The following is a 2,328-nucleotide window of genomic DNA, read 5'->3' on the forward strand; positions in this document are numbered from 1 at the left end:
GATAACGGGTGCTAACAACTTCATGAATTATATATATAATAATAATGACTTATATGAGTCGTGTTATATTCAAGTTATTACGATTTTAAGTATGTTGGAGTTATGATTAATGTCACATATTAATAGTCAAACTATAGTTTTCCTTAGGAGGAAATGGATCTCTTGGTTGTGATATGATGTTTGACTGGTTCCTCATGAAAATCGGATCAACTGCTACATAGCATTTCTATTTTCTCACTTAATTTTATGAATGATTCATACATACCAGTGTTTGAAACGAAATTAATTTTTTTTTTCATTTTCATCCATGAAGTGCATTACTTCTCTTTACAAAGCTTCATCGCAATGGCATCACACTAAAACTTGGAGGCTACTAACTCGCCCGTTCGCCACCACACCGCCACCCGAAAAGACTCAATTCGGCAACTTAAGCGACTCCGATCGCATATTCACAAACCTATATGGTGTACACGACCCGTATCTCAAAGGCGCCCGAAGGCGAGGTGATTGGCATAGAACCAAAGACCTTGTTCTCAAAGGCACGGATTGGATCGTGGAAGAGATCAAGAAGTCGGGTTTACGTGGTCGTGGTGGGGCCGGGTTTCCGTCCGGGCTTAAATGGTCGTTTATGCCAAAAGTGTCTGACGGTCGACCCGCGTATCTTGTAGTCAATGCGGATGAAAGCGAGCCCGGAACGTGTAAAGATCGCGAAATTATGCGACATGACCCGCATAAGCTGTTGGAGGGTTGCTTAATTGCGGGTGTCGGGATGAGGGCGAGTGCCGCGTATATTTACATTCGGGGTGAGTACGTTAACGAACGAATTAGCCTCGACAAAGCGAGAGTCGAGGCTTACAAGGCCGGGTTGTTGGGGAAAAATGCGTGTGGTTCGGGGTATGATTTTGATGTTCATATACATTACGGTGCAGGAGCGTATATTTGCGGTGAGGAAACCGCTCTTATCGAAAGTCTTGAAGGGAAACAAGGAAAACCGCGGTTGAAACCGCCTTTTCCGGCAAATACGGGTCTTTACGGATGTCCGACGACGGTTACAAATGTAGAAACGGTTGCGGTTGCTCCTACCATTCTACGACGTGGGCCCGAATGGTTCGCGGGGTTTGGGAGGAAAAACAATTCGGGTACAAAGTTGTTTTGTGTGTCGGGCCATGTTAACAAGCCGTGTACGGTGGAAGAGGAGATGAGTATACCGTTAAAGGAGTTGATAGAGCGACATTGCGGTGGTGTCCGGGGTGGTTGGGATAATTTACTAGCGATTATCCCCGGTGGTTCGTCAGTGCCTTTAATTCCGAAGAGCGTGTGTGATGATGTATTGATGGATTTCGATGCGTTGAAAGACGTGCAAACCGGGTTGGGAACCGCAGCGGTTATGGTCATGGATAAGTCAACGGATATTGTCGACGCGATTGCCAGATTATCGTATTTTTACAAGCACGAGAGTTGTGGTCAATGTACACCGTGTCGGGAGGGTACAACATGGTTGTGGATGGTTATGGAGAGATTGAAAGTCGGGAATGCGAAGTTGGAGGAAATCGATATGCTACAAGAGATAACGAAACAGATCGAAGGGCACACGATTTGCGCGTTGGGTGACGCCGCGGCTTGGCCGGTTCAGGGTCTAATTCGGCACTTTAGGCCCGAGCTCGAGAGGCGGATCAAGGACCGTGTTCATAGAGAGCTAGCACAAGTTGGTAACTGAATCCGGTTTAATTTTCGTTACATGACAATATGACATGTTATAGCATCGGAAATTCCAACGTTTATTTATGTGACAATCAAATAAGTGATAAATAAAGATTCAATAGCAGGTCCGGCCCACTAAGAACTTTATGCCCTAAACGGCCCTAACTTTTTATAAGTGGCCCAATGTTGTGTTATCTGTTTTTTATTTTTATTTTTTTGTTGGCCCGTTTTTTTTATTAATTTAATTAGGGTTCCAGAAGAGAGAGACAGCCATCAATTCATTTTAATTTTAATTATATGATTGACAAACTAGTTGATAGGTGTGGATTTAGAGTTGTGTCTTCTGTTAAAGAGGACGAACACGACACAAAATATTCTACACAATTAGCAAGTCTCAACACATACGTTGAACTAAACGTGTCGTGTTTTTAGTCACTAGCATATACATGTATAATAAGTGTATTACATGACATGATATGACATTTAGTCATTTATACGAATAAACATTATCAACTCATGAAAGACAGCATGTTTAACACGATTGAATATTGACAGTTAAACAACACGAATGACACGCCATGTTTAACACAATTACTAAACACTTAAAAAGTAACAAGACATAAGTAA

At 42.4% G+C, this 2,328-nt stretch overlaps 1 protein-coding gene across 1 annotated transcript; it reads left to right on the top strand.

The window, feature by feature from the left end:
* The first annotated feature begins 283 nt into the window (after positions 1-283).
* LOC110911254 (NADH dehydrogenase [ubiquinone] flavoprotein 1, mitochondrial) lies at positions 284-1,812 on the top strand. Its single transcript, XM_022155852.2, has one exon. The coding sequence runs from the start codon at positions 308-310 to the stop codon at positions 1,715-1,717; it is 1,410 nt and encodes a 469-aa protein (XP_022011544.1). The 5' UTR covers positions 284-307; the 3' UTR covers positions 1,718-1,812.
* The last annotated feature ends 516 nt before the right edge of the window (positions 1,813-2,328 follow it).

The sequence above is a fragment of the Helianthus annuus genome, chromosome 15, assembly GCF_002127325.2.
Source record: "Helianthus annuus cultivar XRQ/B chromosome 15, HanXRQr2.0-SUNRISE, whole genome shotgun sequence".
Classification (NCBI taxonomy): Eukaryota; Viridiplantae; Streptophyta; class Magnoliopsida; order Asterales; family Asteraceae; genus Helianthus; species Helianthus annuus.